General features: G+C 42.5%; 1 protein-coding gene across 2 annotated transcripts in view; it reads right to left on the bottom strand.

The window, feature by feature from the left end:
* Nucleotides 1–1,736: 1,736 nt before the first annotated feature.
* Nucleotides 1,737–17,795, bottom strand: part of LHFPL3 (LHFPL tetraspan subfamily member 3) — a 263,972-nt gene continuing 247,913 nt past the window's right edge. For both annotated transcript variants that reach the window (XM_074869933.1, XM_074869932.1), the window contains one exon: nt 1,737–4,465. Coding sequence is in view for 1 of the 2 variants with exons in the window: in XM_074869932.1 (XP_074726033.1) it covers nt 4,437–4,465 (29 nt within the window). In the remaining variant the exon portion in view is untranslated. The remainder of the gene's footprint in view (nt 4,466–17,795) is intronic.

The raw sequence follows: 17,795 nt of genomic DNA, 5'->3' as shown, positions 1-17,795 counted from the left end.
AAACTCGGAGGCTGGTCTTACACCAGTGGTCTTGGGAAGTGTTTTGCAGCAACTTTTGGAACCACTCCTAAAGGAGAGGAGCTTTTTAGTGTCTTGTAGGCAATTAGGGGCCACAACTCCTCTTGGGAGTTGATGAGCACAATGTGCCTGCTTATACTTTATTCCCTTTATTTGTCTCTTGCACAGGCAATACTTTCCTCATCACCTTGTGAAGTGGAAAAGCTATGTAACTGCCCACAGTGGTGCTATGAGACTATCTGAAGATGGGAAAGATATATCAGTTTACTTTTTAAAATGTAAAAGGCATTTCAGAAGGCAGTATGAAGTAACGCTAAGCAAAAATTTGAGAGAGACAGATGGGTAATAGAAGGTGTCATGGCAGTATCTGATCACTGTGAGCCTTGGCTTTGTGTATTTGGCAGCACGGGACTAATGTTGTTTGATATAAAGAGAAAAGCATAAATTTTTAAACTACATGTTCTGCTTTCTGCAGAATTTTGGGTCTTCCATGAAAGTATCTTCTCAAAATATTAATGTAAGCCAATGAGGATCAGAGATCAAGGTGGAATGGCTGCAAGCATGGATAATGTATGCAGGTACTGCCAGCTACTCCAACAGCAGGCAAAACTGTTCCCTTCTGCACAGAGCTCTTTGGAAAGGAGAAATGTGTAAACCTCTAGACTTTAGCACATGGGAAAAAAACCTATGTTGCTTTCTGGCACTGTCTCAGAAGCTCCTCAGCATATGGCTGGCTTTTCAACATATAAACTAGTCAGGACAAACATGTGGGGTTTTTTTTGTTTGGGTTTTGTGTTGTTTTTTTTTTTTAATTTTAAATTTTCTAGTTCTTATTCCATTTCAAATCCTTAAGGAATCAGCTGAAACTACTAAAACTTTTAAATGTTTAAGGACGTCAGACTAGCAGAGTGAAAATGGACAGAAAGCTGCTGGGCCCAGCATTACATTTTCCTACCTAGAACAGGGGAAGCTGGATGGTGTGAGGGAAGCTGGTCCGTTACTCTGATCGAAATCTGGCAGAGCCTGGGAGTTTGGGAATAATTAGACCCCAGTCACAACCATTTCTAGATCATCTCCAAACACAGATACTACTGCATCAGCATCATGGAAGCAAATCCAGTATCTATTTGACAAGAAAGTACTTACCTCTTGTTGGTGCAAGCTCTGGGATGATGTACAGCTGTGACAGCCCCTGATGGCTCCAGTGTAACTTCATGCAGTGAAATTAAAAGAAATAAATTTTGGGGCTTTACTGTGTCCTCCAAATAACTTGTTTGAGCTTTCCAATCTATTTAGGAATAACTGAAATGCGTTGCCTATAAAAATGAACCAGAAGGACTTCATCATCCTACAAACCTGGCAGTTCTCTATTTAACTGTAATTAACTCCTAAATAATTTACAGTCTCCTTTCTCTTACTAAAATCTAAGTTTTTTTACCAAAGTAATCAGGAACTTTATATTGTTGCCCATATGTATATAGTCAGGTACCAGAGGATGGAGATGACTTACCTTAACCAACAAGGTTCTTATACTGTTAATTTGACCCATGGATACCCTGCACTCATTAAGGGATCAGATTTTTCTTGAACTTTACATTCCTTAGGGATCTGTGTAGGTACAGGTGTGTAGGGGGTAGCCAGGCTTGTGTTTAGGAGGACAGTAATCCTAACAACAGCAGCTGTTACCACAGATGAGCTGGAAAAAAGCACTATCACACTTTATTTGTATGCTACAAAATTCATTGTTGAACTTTATTAGGTACTTTAATACCAAGCATACTTTAAAGTAACAAAAATTATTGTTATTACTTTTTACAGAAAATCAGGTATTTCAACAGTTTTCTTTACAGTTTGTTGACTTAAAAAAAAATTACAATTGCCAAGTTACAATGGAGTGGGATGGGAAAGCAGTAACATTTAAAAAGGTAAAACATACTATTCATACTGAGTCAACATTTAGTGATGTACATCCTGATACATCTCTCCTTCTGACTGTGTACAAATGGTACATATTCACTGAGCTGCCCTGACAGGGTTGTGAGGTCTTGTGATGACACTTTTTTTGCAACATTTGAGTATATTTAGAAAGGGCTTTTACATTACACAGCCACCATGATGCAAAACTTCGTAGCCCATAACAAAATAATGTAATACAGAGAAAACCTGTTTCGGTGATTTCTGATTTTTTGTCACAGCAGAAGTGCCATGACTGCCATAATGTGGGATAGAGGTAAACCTAAGGAGCAAATGAACACGGTGATACGACAGCACATCCAGATAGCAAACCCTTTCACAGGCTTTTGAGGTGAGAGTGTGGCTGTGAGCCAACAAGAGCAGTGAATGAGGATGGGCTTCACAGAGACACCATTTAACAATGACTCCTGAATGCATGCGGCCCTAAGGAATGTGGGTTTTCCAGCTGACACTGGTTGGACTAATCACAGACTTAAAAACCTGTCTCAAGTGGGACCTTAATGAGTTTATGCAGCCTCATGTGTAAACTACTTTATTTTTACCTTCCATCCCCTTCAGGTCAGCAGTGGGTACTGGGAATATGTTTATGGTGGTTGATTGATCTGGGTGGGGTTTTTGACCAGCTCTAAGCCTGGTCCTGTGGAAGTCAGTGGAGTCTCCTACACACAGTTATGAAAGCAGATTTGGATTAAAACAAGTTTTCTTAAAAAAATGCCACCCAGATTTACACATGAATTTGCTTGGTAGATATCCACAGCAGCGTTCAGTCTCTAAGATAAGCAGTGCCACACTGGTACCTTGGTAGTTAGATAGAAGAGTTATCTAATTCCCTGTATTTATTTATTGACAGTTTGTTTAAAGATAAGTTTTTCATTCAAAAATAAAAGATAAGAGATCATGCACTAAATTCTGGAATAATTTGTGTTGTGCAGCCAATAGTCAAAAACCAGTTTTAACTCATGTTTTACTCATGTCTTCAGTGTATTGTGTTATTTGGGATCAACATTAGCAATGAATTATTATTTTAACCATTTCCCCCAAAAGCCAAAGAATGCAGCAACAGGCTTAAAAAATCTGAAGAAATTAGCATTGCAGTGCTCATTTTGGGCTGGATTCAGCTGCGATATGCAGGAGAGGGTAGAAGAAATGTAGGGAGCAGCATGCTCCTACCCAGTCCTGAGCCAGAAGATGCGTGCCATGCTGGGAGGTACTGGAGAGGAGCAGAGGAGAGGGGATCCCTGCTTCCCTCCATTGCTCTGTGCCTGGCACTTGGCATCCAGGCCTTTCGCTATGATATCTTTCTTGATATCTTGTGCCTCCCCCTGTGTTAGTGCTCAGTGGCTTCTGGAAATGAGGGTGCCCTTTGGGGAGTGACCTGTTGAGCCCCCGTGGGGGGGAAGCACCAGCCCCACCAATGCCCCGAGGCTCCACACACTCAGCCCTCACATAGCTATTTGCAATGTGTATTTGTTTACTAGTCTCTTAATTTATGAATTGAGTTTAAGGCCAGAAGGGATTGTTAGATCACTTCACCTGATTGGCATTAGCACAGGCCAGAGAGTGTCACTCAGCAGTTATATGGCAGAACAAGGAAAAGAATAGAAACACCCTTGCAGTGAGCAGCCGTATGTTACATTTAAGGGGTAAATTACTTTCTCCTATTAAAAAAGAAATCAAGTGCTTTTATTTTGTCACTTCAAATACAAACAATTCTATGTGTCTTGGGAAATTATAGTATTATGATATTCAGTCAGACATATCTTATAGTATATATGCTTCATAGAACTAGAATATAAGTCAGAAATAATTTTTCAGTCAAGTTTGTTACAGACATAGATTAATTGGAACACATATGCAGTAAAAATTGAGAAGCTTTACAGTTTTAGTCAACTTATTATACAGTGAAGTAAATGAAGTGCAGCAATGTAGCAGTAAAAGTTATGCTTTTTCCACTAGGTGATGGAAACATTCAGAGAGTCTATTATAAATGCTAATTTAAGAGATGTCCTATCAGCTTCTTGGCTACTGGGATAGGAATAGTCTGGAGTTAACTGCCTCTCTACTGTGAAAGGTTTTAAAGCTTTTTGCTTTCCGTCCGAATAAAAAAAATGACATTTACAAACCTCTTGAATGCATATATATTACATATGTTTATCTAGCAACAACTACACCCCTTTTAATTTATTCCCCAAATGTGACTTTTCATGCATGTCTTCTGGATGCTGCATTCAGCAACAGTTTCTAATGAGCTGGTGTGTAATCCATGATTGCATTTCTCTTCTGAAAATCACTTCCACGTCTGGCTGATCTATGTTTAGAAGGTGGCGCTTACCCATCAGGCATTTTTGCACTCATCAGCGTTCTTCTCTGTCGGAGGCCCTTTCCCAAGCTTCTTCCCATTTTAATGTTGATGTACAAAAGCTGTTATTCGTTTTGTTTTGTGCTCATTCTAGTGAAGATTGGCTTAGTAGGACTGTGCAAAACAGAGAGAAGAGAGAAGCTGGTTTACTGCCAGCAAACGAAAAGATGTTCACGCTGTGCTTGGCTCAGGGCAAGCCTCTGATCAATATTCTAATACACTTCATTATTTGCATTTCCATTTATCATGAAAAATGACAAGTTTAATCTTCAGTTATGACAAGGATTTGTAATCTGGAATTCTTATACATCAGTTTTCATCAGCTAATCGACACGGGAAATCAAAATATTGAGATTGTTTCATCTAAAGTTTGAACAATATGAAAATAAAGATACAATGTGTATGGGGCAAGAATGACATTTGTTAGGTGAGTATCATGAATCAAGTCAAAATCCTGACACTTCTGTTCCGTATCAATAATTTCTTTCACTCCCCTGAGCACACAATCTACATTCGTAAAGAAGATGCAGTAATACCTTGTGTTAAATTTCAAAGAAGCAGACCCCAATGAGGACAGAGGTGTTTTCAACCCAAACTCTCTCTTAAAAACTAATTCTCACCCATCCAGTTTCCATATACTGTAAACAGAGCTGCGTACACAGGAGAGCGGACACCATCTGCGGTGGTACCGTGAGCAGGGTGACAAAGGCTCCCCCCTCCTTGCTGGAGGTGACTGCCCATAAGTCGGTGCCAGAGGGAAGAACAGGGGCTTAATGAGAAAGTCTGTTTATAAGTACTTACGTACACGCAAATATAAAAACCTGACTGCTCCAGCATTTGGCATTGAACAGAAGGTTCTGGCACCAAAGAGGTCTGCAAATTCACCATTAGTTAAACTCTCCTGGATCACAGACCAAACCACGATGTCATTTGGCAGGCAGCCTCCCCATTGCCTCCTGTGACAGGGTGACTGGTCAGAGGTCCTACAAGCTTGCAGCCCGGGGAAGAGGACAGCCACTTTCATCACAAACCCGCTCCCCCCATCATAATGCAGGGACCTCTGCAGGAGACTGCTTGAATGCAGAACTTGGGGAAATCACAAAATAAAAGAAAAAGAATGAATTTCATTGTGAAATGTCAGTGAACTAAGAGTTTCAGAACTAGAAACTCTTAAAAATGTTACTGTAAGAAGACTGAAATATTTCATGTCACCCCCCCACATTATATGGAGCAGCCACCTTCTCCCATTCCCACCAATTCCTCACACACCTTGACCCTCATGGTCACCTTGGCCTGCTGCTAATGCACCCACAGACACCAGGGAGAGTGACGCCCCAGAGCAGGATGCCCAGACCTGAGAGCTTGGGATGGTGGTACCATGAACTAGGAGGTCTGGTGGTGGCTAACCCTTCTGCTGCGGACCCTGGGTGCCTGCTTCCCCCATCAACTTCCAACAAGTTGACATTTTTCAAGCAAAGTTTATTTTGGAGGAAAATTTCTGACTTGTTATAGCCTACATGTGTTCAGCATGTATCTGTAGTCCAAATATATTTTACAAAGATGACACTTTTAATTGATGTTGCTGAGACTAGAAAGTAGCAATTAAACTACACAAGAAGCATAAGGTAAGCTAAGGAGGGTCCTGCAGAACACAAATGGATCAGTTTTGCTTTGTCAGAAAATGAATACAAAATATAGTGTTCACTGTGGTAAAAGCATTTTAATGATGTGAGTATGTAATGGGGATGGTAGTTTCTAATTGTAAAAGAAAACTTGCTATTGATAGCTCCATGAGCTTCCTTTTTCCCTTTAAAATATGGAGCAAAAGTGAAGGATAAAGAATGGATGAGAAATCCACATATTTGTAATAAATAAAATCTATTAAAAATGGTCTGAGTCTGGAATTTTGGTGTATTTTATTAATATGGTTACTAATGTAATTAATAAGGTAATTATTAATATATGTAAGTAGCACTACTAAATAAAAGAAAAGAAAGAAAAAGTACTTGAGCTTATTTGCTAAGTGAGATATGGGGTTTTGTAAGCCTCTTAAAAAATCCACAGCTGGTGAAACTGAAATCCAGGGAAAGTCAAAGTTGCATGGTGAGGAGCATGTGCCCTGACACTCCTAGGAACAATCTAAACTTAATAGAACTGAATGAGCCATTTCTTTCAATTATTTTTAATCATAATTTCGTGTACCTGTGTTATTCAAATCCTTAACAGTGCTTATTGGATTTCCAGCAGTACTCAGTGTTCAGGTGTACCATACTAAAACCTTTATTATTTCTTTAGACAAATTTTGCACACAGGTGTTATATACATGGAAATGAAATTTAATAAATGCCAGAGGTGCCTACTGGATAAGGCAGAAATAAGTCATTCACATCCAACATCCCTCAGTCCACTTTGTATCACATCATAGGCTTTTGACTCCTTGAAGTTCCTTTTCTTAACCTACTTACAACCCTTTTCTAGTGCTGTTGCCTAGAAATCAGTTAATGAAAGCAGTCTTCGTGAAAGCCTTATTACCCAAACCACCTAGGTGCTCTGCTGTTAAATTCTCTATTTAAAGTCTTGAAAGGCTGCCTGTTAGGCTGACATCCTGACAACACAGTTATTATTCATATTTGACCCATTCAATTAGGGCAGTCACTTCTGTTGACTGCAGAGCTGGGGTACAGTCAACCTGGAGGGATTTACAACATTTTAGTGTTTATGTACATTTTCAGAGAGAGGCCACTGATATTTCTTTGTTTTGAAGATGAATCACAGGGATTTCCAGGTTGCTCCCTGCCAAGGTATAAAGCATGTACTGAATTTCAGGTAGTCCCTTACATGTTGTTACTGTAAAGGCAGTCAGATTGATAGTAAATATACAGAGAAAGGCAGACCTTCTAGGTCTGAATATATGTTCTCTCCAGCAATCTTAACATTTTACACCATTAATTGTCACCAGCCATATTTATACGATTTTCTTTGCCATTTATTTGACTGGCATCTAGAAAATAACACCTTTCCAAGAGTTAATATTTTATTTCTGCCTCCAAACACACAAAATTACTGAGCTAAAGAGCAACTGGCATTCATGGTCACACCAAAATTGGTGCTATTCCAAAACCACATCAGCTGTCAGAAGCCCACGGGCTAATGAAGCACCAGAGATGTCTTCCCAGTGCCTTCACAGTATTCCTCTAGCCTAGAGAGTGACATTATCTCTCTTGAATGCTGGTGGTGTGTTTGGTGTATGGGAGGAGATGAAGGTGGAGAGAAACATTGCTGCTGAAGGTCTGCAAGTGAAAACAGACATGCTGAGGCACCTTGGATAACACTGCTGCCTGGGCAGCAGGCCAAAAAAATTTGGAGAAGTTCAGTTTTAATGAGGTGCTTGGAGTTCTCGCCTTTCTGCTTATGATTTGGGTCAGTTCCTTGTAAGCACAGGGAGATGGTTTTGTTTACATCAGGGTTGGTGCAATGTTCCATGTGTTAAAACTCCACCTGTAGCTACTGCACCCCAAAATTCAAATAGCAACATGCATTCAGGGTCTGGGCAATATCCAGATGTGTGTAATTAAAAGGCATGAAAGGTGGGTAGATGCCCAGCTGCACGGGGCAGCCAATGGAAGCTTCAGTGAAATCTTATTTCTTTGAAGATATTCCCTTTAAAACACATAACAAAACCTATCTCAGTGTACTGAGAGAGCAATTTTGTTTTCCACGTGATGAGAGAGGAATAATGTGTATTCCCATTTGCCTTTAAATGTGTATTCCCATTTGCCTACCTGCTGTGGGCACCTTTTCCCTCTTGATGCACTGAGCACCCTTTGCCTTGGCCTCATTGGAGGGTGCTTATGCATTTCCTAGAGAGACACCCTGGGGCAAATACCATGCTCTCAATAGACAGCCAGACACCAACTCAGGTCCTCTCCAAACTCTAAGAGTCCTGGTGCTCCAAGCTGAAACTCCAGCATGTGTTTTGGAGATGCTGTCCACAGATCATCCTGGAAACAGCTGTGTGGCCAGGAGGTGAATGAGTTGTGCTCTCTGGTGCACTGCAGTTTTGAACACATTAAGGAGGGGACAAAGCTGCCCTATGGAGATGGAAGGAAGAACGGACAGAAGTTCCCCAACTGTTTTTCTAGCAGCCGTCTTTCAATGTTTCACTGTTCACCATCTTCTCAACAAAACGTGATAAATGACCTGTCCACACCAGAGCTGCCTAAGTGCATTTTCTCCTTCTCTTGGCAAACCAGCAGGCAGGATCAGGCTACTGCCTGCTCTGCTGTCACTCACAGCTACCGAAGGCTACAGAGGGCAGGGGTTAAAGAGACTACACAGCAAACCTTGAGGAGTTACTAAAACTTTTACAAAACTTTGGGATTGAAATTGTGTGATGGTTTTGTCCTTATGGAATTAGAGGAGAAGCTCATCTCAGCAGAAGGGTGTCTGAGCTGGGTCTTTTGCTGCAGCACTTCCTTGCAATAAAGTAGAATTGAATCACATAAAAAAATAACAAGGTTTTTACCAATTTGGTATGCAAGCCCTGTGAAACCAGAATTGAGTGGAATGGTAGGACTTAATCTGCTGGGTGGTACTTTGTGCACCCTGTTAGTGGCAGCAGCTGAACTCCTGGGCAAGGGCTGTAGCAAGTGTTTCCAGGGCTGTAGGAAATGTTTCCAGAGCTGTAGGAAACGGTTTCAGGAGCATTTGAGAATTTTCTAAATGTCTATCAAAAGGTCGCTCAGGCTGTTTTGCAGGCAGAAGGCTCAGTTCATGTCTGCACAAGGGCATTTCTAGCATCTGAGAAGACAGTTTCAGGGCCACAGGGGTGATGATGGTCAGAGTTAACCACTAAACAGACAGAATGCTATTAGACACATTTTTCCAAGAAGAAACAGAAAATTGGCTGAAAGATCCAGTCAGATCAATTTTGCCAGGTTGCTGGTATCAGTGTACAACACACAGCTGGACAGACCTTTGCCATCAACAACTCGTATACCGTCACTCACAAGAAAAAACCCAGAGCGTTGGCAGTCCTAAAGCTACACTCCTTGCACACTTAATGCTCCCAGTGACTGCCCTGCTGGCCAGATCCTGCCCTTCCCTACCAGACTCTGGCCAATTCTTGTAGTTTTAAAATCCAATTTATGCTTACGTTGATTTTTTCCCCTTTTTCTGTTGCTCTATGTGGAAACTAACACATGGGGGGAGGAAATGCCTGTCAATTCAGAGGCTGTTTGGTTGTAGGCAGTGTGCTATGGGGGGAGACAAGTGACATGGAAGGGAAACATTATTTTCTGGGTTGTTTTCTTTTATTTCTGCAGACAGGATGCTTTTTGAAGCTGTTAATGTTTTTTGAAGCTGTAAGCAAAAGTGTCCAGAGAAAATTGTGGTTGTCAAGACAAATTCATTAAAAGAAAATCAAGGTTTGAGCAATTAGGTCTGACCACCTTGTGCTGAGGTATGAAAGGAGAGATGTATTTGGAAATTAAGTCTGGAGCCCAGGGTGTGTCAGGACAGTCTACCCATTTGTGGTGTTGACTTCTTCAAGTTCCTATTCTCTTCCAGATGGAAATTTTGAGAAAGGTGAGGAGATTCTTTGGGAGTAGAGAGAAGATGGAGGTTGGACTTGGAGATGCATCTCATGTAACGTCAGCCCTCTCAGCGACAGGCATCGGGTGTGTGGCTCTGGGCAGTCCTTGGAGAGGTACAGGGCCCTCCTGGGGTGACTCATTTCATCTTGGGATGGTTCCCAGAATGGATGAGTGCCATTGACTCCTGTGGGACTGTAAACCTGGATGAGACTCAAGGCCTAAGTCTCAGATGGACAAAGTGAGGTGTGTGAATCTTGGAGTTATAATTATCCTGCACAGAGTGATTAACAGCATGCGTGGAGACATGAAGAGAGAAGCTACTGCCCACGCATAGAAGATAATCTTCAGACTGAAATATCAAATTATTAGGCAGTTTTGGATTAGTTATTTGTAACAGGCTGTCAAAGATCTTGTCTGAGCACAGCTTGAGGATGGGTATTTTTAGTCCTATTGGTGCGAGCAGTTGTATACCAGGACTGCCTTCACAGGGGATCAAATGGCTTTGCAGAAGGTGGGTCTAAGATTTCACCCCCAGCCCAGGAGGGCTCAGTAAGATAAGTTCAACAGTTTAAGGGCTCACCAAACTGAGTGTAAGGATGCAAGGAGCAGGCCAGCCCAGTGGGAAGGTGTGAGCCAAGCTACATATGGCAGTCAGATTAGCTGCTCTTGTCAGCCTGGGGGAGCAGGTGAATTTTGGCTGCAAATCCTGAGAATGAGGGTTAGAGTAGCTTAAAGAAGGCACCTCAACAGAGCCTGACATTTTTCTTATTTCCCAAAGATCCTCCTTCAACTATACCTAAATATAACCCAGTGGCAGTGACAGGCTCCAAAACTCTGAATATGGGCAGGCTTCAAGCTTCCCTGCCACCCTTCCTAATCCCTGGCTCGGGTGGCTTTCCTCTGGTTTGAATGCAGCTCTGAGAATACAACATATGCATATGTGTTGATGAGAAAGACAGGAGGAAAGTGACAGGCAGAGGGAAGAGAGACCTATCCAAGGAAGGAGCAAGTTGTAGCTGTCATCCCTGTCATCTGCTGGCACCAGCCTGGGCTGATGGAAATGGGGCTCCCTTGGGTGATGGCTCCACTACCCACGCCTCGCTACCAACAGGTTTTGGGTCCCTCAGCCGGGCAACTTGGTGCTGCAGCACCATAACTGCCAAGCAAGCACGACCGCCCCTCTGCTAGCATCACACACAGCACAGTGTGCCCTGAACAAGGGAGGAAGTTGTGTGTCCGCTTGAGGTGGGTACCAAAACACTGAGAGGTAGTGATCAGATCCTGCTGAACAGTGGGCAGTGTTTTCCACCATTTCAATATTTGCTCTGTGCCTGTCAAGAAAAGGAAGATTTTTATCATAATGAACAAACAAAGCAAAAAGCCTCCTATTCTTTCTCCTACAGATTTTTCTTCTACTGTGGAGCATCACAGAGACGCTCCTTCCTCCGGTGGTCCCTTTCCAGAAGGCTCATCAATTTGTCTTTTGTACTTTGTGATGTTTCTGGCAAGTTTGGGATGGGAGTCACGTCTCAAGACAGGTTTGCTGGCATGGGAGATCTAGTATGTTGTTGGAAGGACTGGAGAGAGGCTGAAATGCCTTCATCAATAACGTCTTTCACATGAAGTAGCTTCCTGCTCCACAGAGTTGTAGGCTTGAGTCAAACAAAATCACTTACTTGTTGTTCATCTATTTTTATTTCCTCCATGTTTGCTGCAGTCTTTCTTTACACAGATGGTCAAATAAATTGCTGTCACTAAACAGGAGTCCCTGAACAGTGATTCCTAAACTCTTCCTGTTCTTTAACTGTTTAATGAGAAAATATTTTACTTTCTTTATGTTCCGCACATTTGTTGGAGTTGTTTTTCAGTTACTCCCCTGAAACACAGAGGTTCTGTAGGTATTTTTGTTTGTTTCACCAGCCTTCAAGCCATGTGATCAGACTGCTCAGAAAGCACTGCACTGTCTTTGCAGAAAAAAAAAAAAACATTACAAACTTTGATCTGTACTTGTTTACTGAGAGTCCCTCTGAGGATCCAGCCATGTCAGTGGAGGTTCCTTGATAAGGTCCTGGGCAGATAATGTTTGGATTGTCATTGTATATTCTTATGTTTTTTTCATTTTGCTAATAACAGTTTCTATCTAGCTTTATTAGCTTTATATCTTCCAGGAGTTTTCTTGCACTCGGCAATGTTAGAAGTTGACATTGGCACATCTTTGGTCTGGGAACACAGATCTTGTTGACATTGACACAAAGCTCTACTTGTCCAGGCTCAGCCATCAGGGAGGGCAGAAGGCAGCGCCTGGGGCCAGCACGGGCTGTGGGGAGCTGTGAGCAAGCCCGAGCTTGAGAAGAGCCAGTCACTGATTTAAGTGTGGTGCTCGGGCTTGACAGTAGTTCGAGCCTGCATTTCTGTGCAGCAGAGAGAGAGTAGGAGTTTGGCCCTGGGAGAAAGCCAAGATACTGAAGCAGATTCCTGAAGGTGCCAGCCAGGATCTCTGCATAAGGAAACTGCTACGATGGGGCTTATTTTAGTGGTGTGACAGAAATGGAGCTCTGCTCTTTTTTTCAACAGACTGGATTTCTCCAAATGATTTCCCAATTCATATAATGAGTTTTTCTCCTAACAGAAAGCAGGAGGGCCATGGCACTTCTCTGTCCCTTCTGGCATGTTAAAACAACATTTCCATGAATAAAATTTCCTGAAATAATTTGCTGATTTTTAATTATAACATAATAATTAAAACATCTAAAAGAAGTTCAGTTTAAATGTCTCAGAAAACACAGTACAAAATAGCAGTGCTGGTGAACCTTAAATACTGCAGAATAATACAAACTTTTAAACTTCCTTTTCTTTGTGTGAAATGAATTTCCTTGTTCTTCAACCAGTGGCAAAGCTGTGTGACCTGGGAGAACAGCACAAATCCCACCTGCTTCCCTCTTGTGCAAAAGGACATCCAGGGGTTTTCAGAACTTTCCCTCTGTAGGGATTTGTGCTGGTGGTAAGAGAAAATTCGATGAGTGGGTTGAGCCGGGACTGGGAGCTCTGGCTGCTGGGGCTCGCCATGGAGAGGAAGGATCCTGCAGCTGGAGGGCTTCATCCAGAGCACCTCTGGGGCAGGGGCTCGCCAAGGCAAGGCTGTGGGTCCTTCACTCCTGTTGGACTGGTTGGCTGCTATAATGTTGGGTGTCAATCAAAACCTGCTAATGAGCTGTGTCCATTGATCCCATTTCTGCCTCTGAGAAAGATAGAGGTGCCAAGTTACATATTTATGGGAAACAGAAAGATAAGGATTTGGAGAAGCTTTAGTCTGAGGTTTCAAAACTGCAGCTTAATGATTAGTTTACCTGAGCACAGGAATATTAATTAAATGGCTATATACTCTCTAGGCAAATAGGAGATATTTGGGGCTGTGCCTAAGGCCCATGACCATTTCCAAAGCTATGAGATTACATGTCAAACTACCGAAAAAATCTTGATGAGGTTAGGTGATATGCAGCTAGAACAGAGGCTAGATTTGGGAGATGGCAAAGTCAGGGTCTAAGGAGAGGGTGAGGTTTTTGGTGACCACCATCCATCATGGAAACCTGTCTGATGTGCAGCAAGGAGCGTGATGGATGCTCATGGTCCAATAAAGGTATTGTTTCAGTCATCTTCCCTTTCCAGCTTTCCTGCAGGATTGCTGCAAAACCAATTTATGCAGGCTTTGGACAATATATAAGGATTTATTATTGCCATTAATTTATATTATTCCCTTAAACATTTTTCTGAGTTGCTGTAGGAGTGTTAAGTGCACTCTTGTAAAAGAAAAAGAGGAGATTCCTTCCCTGAAGAGCTTTCAGCACAGAAGGCAGACTGTGATTAGCAGCGCAGAGAAAAAAACCCTTCACAGAGAAGGAAGGGGAAGGTGGTGCTGGGATATTTGCCAGCTGAAAAGCATGCAGGAAGGCAGGCTGGTTTGCAGCAGCCCTGAATGACAGGTGTGGTACAGTGTCCTGGTTGTGCTCCTTCTCCTCTGGGTCAGAACAGGAAGGTGACAACCTGGTGTATCCAGCAAGCCCTGCAGTTTTAGGCATATGAGGCTTAGCAACTGCTGTGCATCTGAAATGGCAATGGCAATGAAAAGAGCATCACTCCTAACGTTGCCTTCCTCCCATCTGTGGGAGCTGATGGCTCCCACCTCTTCCTGCTTCCCACAGGGGCCTTGCAGGACACAGGTGTTCCCCATACACCACTCTCTGCACCCAGCATTGCTTCATCTCACTAATGCCCCCTCGCAGCTGTTTTCTGCTCTTCCCACTGCCCTATTTCCACATGCTGCTACACTCCCTGCACACTGTCCCTCCTGGTGATGGCTCCGCTATGTGATGCCCTCAGAACAGAGACGAAATAAATACCTCTTCAGGTAATCAGTCTGTAAGCATTTCAATACATTCAGTGTTTTTTAGCCCTGTCCTTAAGGCCTGTCTATATGAAGGCATAAATACAGAAGCCTTAACCATATGAACTTCACTTGTAACCTGCAGTGTCTCTTGCAGAAGTGAGAAGACCAACAGTGGTCTGAAGGACAGCTCTTTCTACAAGCTCCCGCTCCACAGCAGAGCCTTCTCTAACACTCAAATGTGGCATCCATGTGGTGCTGTAAATAGCTCACCTTATTCCCTCCTCTGGAAGCATACATCTCATACAGCGTAATATTGGCTCCAGGGCTTAGGAGCCTTGGTGGCTTCTTTTGCCCTTCCTCCCTACACCTGACTCACACATACCCATGGCCAATTATCCATTAGTTTGGCTATTCCCACCAATGACTGTAAGGCAGTTCTTGTGTAAATGCCAACTTTCTACATAAGGATGCCATTGTAACAGCAAGACAGCAGGGTGGTCTCAAGAAGCAACCAGCCTGGTGGGAAACACTAACAGGGAGGGGGAAAACCCCACCTGACCATCTCAAACCAAAACCCAGTTTCACCAAGATTCCTCCAAGCTCAGTCACCCTTCCTCAGAGACTGCAGTAGTTTAGAACAACTCATTAGATAAAGAACACACTGATACAGATTTACTCAGAAATTAAGCTCATCCATAAAAAGGGGGGAGCTTAGACAAAGGGAAAACAAGTCTGGTCTACACAGTTACATCCGCAGCAGCACTCCCTGAGGAGCTGTGCCATAAATAAGGCCTTTCACTCCACCTACAGCTTTTAGTACGGGGGGTTAATGTACTATCCTGCTGTGTAGCTCTGGCAAAGCTCTAATCTCCCAACCCCTAAACAAATGACTTTTGTCCATCCTTCCCTCTCATTTTCCTCCATCAGGGTATGGTCAGATCAGTGGTGGAAGCACAGGTGACCCTACATGTATCCTTGGTGCCAGGCTGCTCAGGGACTGGTGCCACTGCTGCTGGTTGTGCTGGGGCTACCAGGGCTCAGGGCTGTGCCCCTCACCTCCAACAGACCCTGGCAGCGTTGATTTTTCAGTGGAGGTGCTGCCTGTGTTTGGTATCTGGCACCAACTGAGACACCTTCTTGGTGCTTAAATAATAATGATGGATTTCTGCTCTGGAGTGATAGCTTGTGTTGTGCGGCTGGGTAATGTATGTCAGCTGTCATCGTCCTTGTCAGCCGCTGCTGTCAGTGAGCGGCAGATAAGTAAATCTGTGATGATGCATAGCCTGGAGAGAGCAGGGATTAAATATTTCTTTGCTTCAGACACTGAAACATCTCATCTGGAGTCCTTTTCTAGCGGTCACATCCTCTCAGATTGCCCCAGCCCTGGGGAAGAGTAAAGGCTGCCTGGGTTTCTGAGACCGCAGGGCAGGGGATTGCCAGCGGCAAAGTCCTGCAGCCAGGGCGAGCTAAACTGCTGCTTCAGTCCTGGCAAATTTGAAAATAAGCAGAAACTCAAGGAAAAAGAAAAACCTCCTTTTTTTCTGATGTGCCTGACAAGGCAGCTGAGCCTCTGTTGCACAGAGCAGATGGTCTAGCACCCATCTTGGGGTGTCTCTGGGACACACTGCTGAGCACCCTGTGCCTGCCCTTCTTCTCTGAGGTGTTTCGCAAATCCCATTGCTAGCAAAGTCTCAGATTATTGATTGTTTGGAGACTGGAAAAAATACTGGTATTCAGATTTCTTCACTCTCCTGGGCTTTCCTGGTATTGCCTGTAAGAACTTTGTATTGAAGGGATTTTCAGTGCAAAATACCAATTTGTTGAGATTGACTTTTTCTTGGGTGCTTCTTGTTTTTATCACATCAAAGGAGTTATTCTAGGGGGATGTGGAAAATGAAAGAAAATGCTCTGATAAACAAGGTCTTGGCTACTTTGGAAACTGGCACTTTTAGACTGACTACCTACAGAATCAAATAAAAATGGTTTTTTTGTTCCACACCAGAAGAGAGAGAAGGCCCATCCTGTCAACACTGCTCATGAAATGAAGTCGTTGTTTTCCAGAAACCCTTAATGAGACAAAAACCTTCACAAATCAGGGAGACATACAAACATGAGCTTCTGAAAAGTCTGATTTCTTTCTTATTTACCTCACGTTTCCTGAGAGCTAGGGATTTTCTTTGCAATTATGAGGAACAGAAGCATTTGGGCTTTTTTGAAAGCCGAGATTCAAGTGCAACATGTGATTCAGAGTTGGAACTTGGAAAAAAAAAATAGCATGACCAGCTATGACATTTCTAAACCTGTAGGTAACTGCACAAGCATTTAATCTTCATCTTTTCCTCCTCTTTATATAATCTAATCTTCTTTTGCTGTGCTTTTTATCTGGACAACAGACATACAGTATCTTGCATGTGGGTACGTTCCTATAAAGGTCTGTGTTTCCACTGACTCTGAGGACTCAGTATCTGGACACCAGCAGAAGACAAGTGTTGAGGCTTTGCAGGTGGATCTTTCTGCTTCCCTATTATGTAAGGTGCCAAAATCAGTATTCATCTGCACATTGCTAAGTAGCAGCATTTCTGCTTCTTTTTTCATGCAGGGCAAGTGTAGTTTGTGCTGTCTTATATAAAAATAGCAAATTTTATGAGATGCATTTCCTTCAGGCCCCACGAATAGAATTTGTTCTGTAATAAGAGACCAATGTGTTTTAATTGCTTGTTGTAGACTATTACCTGTTAAATTTGTCTGAAAGTATGACACCAGCAAAAAACTTTTCTGTTTTGCTTCCTTCTACTTTAGAGCTGTCAAATAAATCTAAGGATAAAATATGACAGATGTCTCAAATATGTGACAGGTCATAAATATTGATTCTTCATGTTACCTGCTAATGAAACACATACCACCGTGGGTAAATCTTCATTTATTTGGATTCCTGACTTCTGATTGTTATAACCACTGCTTAGATTGCAGTCTAGAATTATGAAGTAATGGGTTTGGTCCAGGAAATGTTAAAGCCTGTAAATAAGGAATGTTTTACTTTTCTTAAACTAGTGCTTTATCTCTAGACTCCCAGCCATGTTTTCTGTTACAATCTACATCTGCTGGGAACCCTTTTGGACCTTTCTGGTTCCTTTTTGACTCAGTAGAATCAACTCAACTCCTAAGATCATATGATAATAAGAAGCACTGTGGATCTATCAAGGACTTCTCACTGGGATTTTTTTTGAAGATAAGAACCATCTCTTGATTATGTATGAAATAAATCATATTTACTAGATTATTTTTGGAATTTCCCTGGTTAATCTTATAATTTTCAGCCTTTTTAGGTCAATTTCAACTAGCAAAGTCTCAGATTGGGCTTTCTTGTCTGGTTCCCCATGAAAACTTTGTCTAGCTGCATTTCTTGGCTAGAGCTCAGCATGTAAGATCTTTTGGTAGCAAGAAGGAGATGCTGCCCTACTTGAAC

This window comes from Strix uralensis, chromosome 5, assembly GCF_047716275.1.
Source record: "Strix uralensis isolate ZFMK-TIS-50842 chromosome 5, bStrUra1, whole genome shotgun sequence".
NCBI classification, from domain to species: Eukaryota; Metazoa; Chordata; class Aves; order Strigiformes; family Strigidae; genus Strix; species Strix uralensis.
The sequence above is the reverse complement of the archived record's forward strand: the minus strand, read 5'-3'. Positions and strand labels throughout refer to the sequence as shown.